This window comes from Sinocyclocheilus grahami, unplaced genomic scaffold, assembly GCF_001515645.1.
Source record: "Sinocyclocheilus grahami isolate Dianchi unplaced genomic scaffold, SAMN03320097.WGS_v1.1 scaffold11508.1, whole genome shotgun sequence".
NCBI classification, from domain to species: Eukaryota; Metazoa; Chordata; class Actinopteri; order Cypriniformes; family Cyprinidae; genus Sinocyclocheilus; species Sinocyclocheilus grahami.
In genome coordinates, this window is record NW_015513877.1 from 6,396 (window position 1) to 6,654 (window position 259).

Consider the following 259-nt stretch of genomic DNA (forward strand, 5'->3'; position numbering starts at 1 on the left):
CGACCGTTTCTGTACCACTGGTAGGCAGGCACAGGCTTGCCTAAAGCTGTGCATTTAAGAGTGAATGTCTCCCCTGGTTTTACTGTTTGGCTTATTGGGTGAATGACAATATGGGGTTCCCCTCTCCATGTGTGAGAAACACCTAAACACAATGCATCACGTTATGTAATAGATACTGCAGTCTTAAAACTGGCACACTGAGCCAAACCTTGCAAAATAAATCACCGAAAGTAAATGTCAGTCTTATATAACTATATAC

General features: G+C 42.1%; 1 protein-coding gene across 1 annotated transcript in view; it reads right to left on the minus strand.

The window, feature by feature from the left end:
• The window catches only part of LOC107578688 (mucosa-associated lymphoid tissue lymphoma translocation protein 1-like), a gene marked incomplete at its 5' end in the record, with an annotated part of 5,439 nt that extends 5,278 nt beyond the window's left edge, over nt 1–161 (minus strand). The window contains one exon of the mRNA XM_016264618.1: nt 41–161. Within this exon, the coding sequence (XP_016120104.1) occupies nt 41–161 (121 nt within the window). The remainder of the gene's footprint in view (nt 1–40) is intronic.
• Between the last annotated feature and the right edge of the window lie 98 nt (nt 162–259).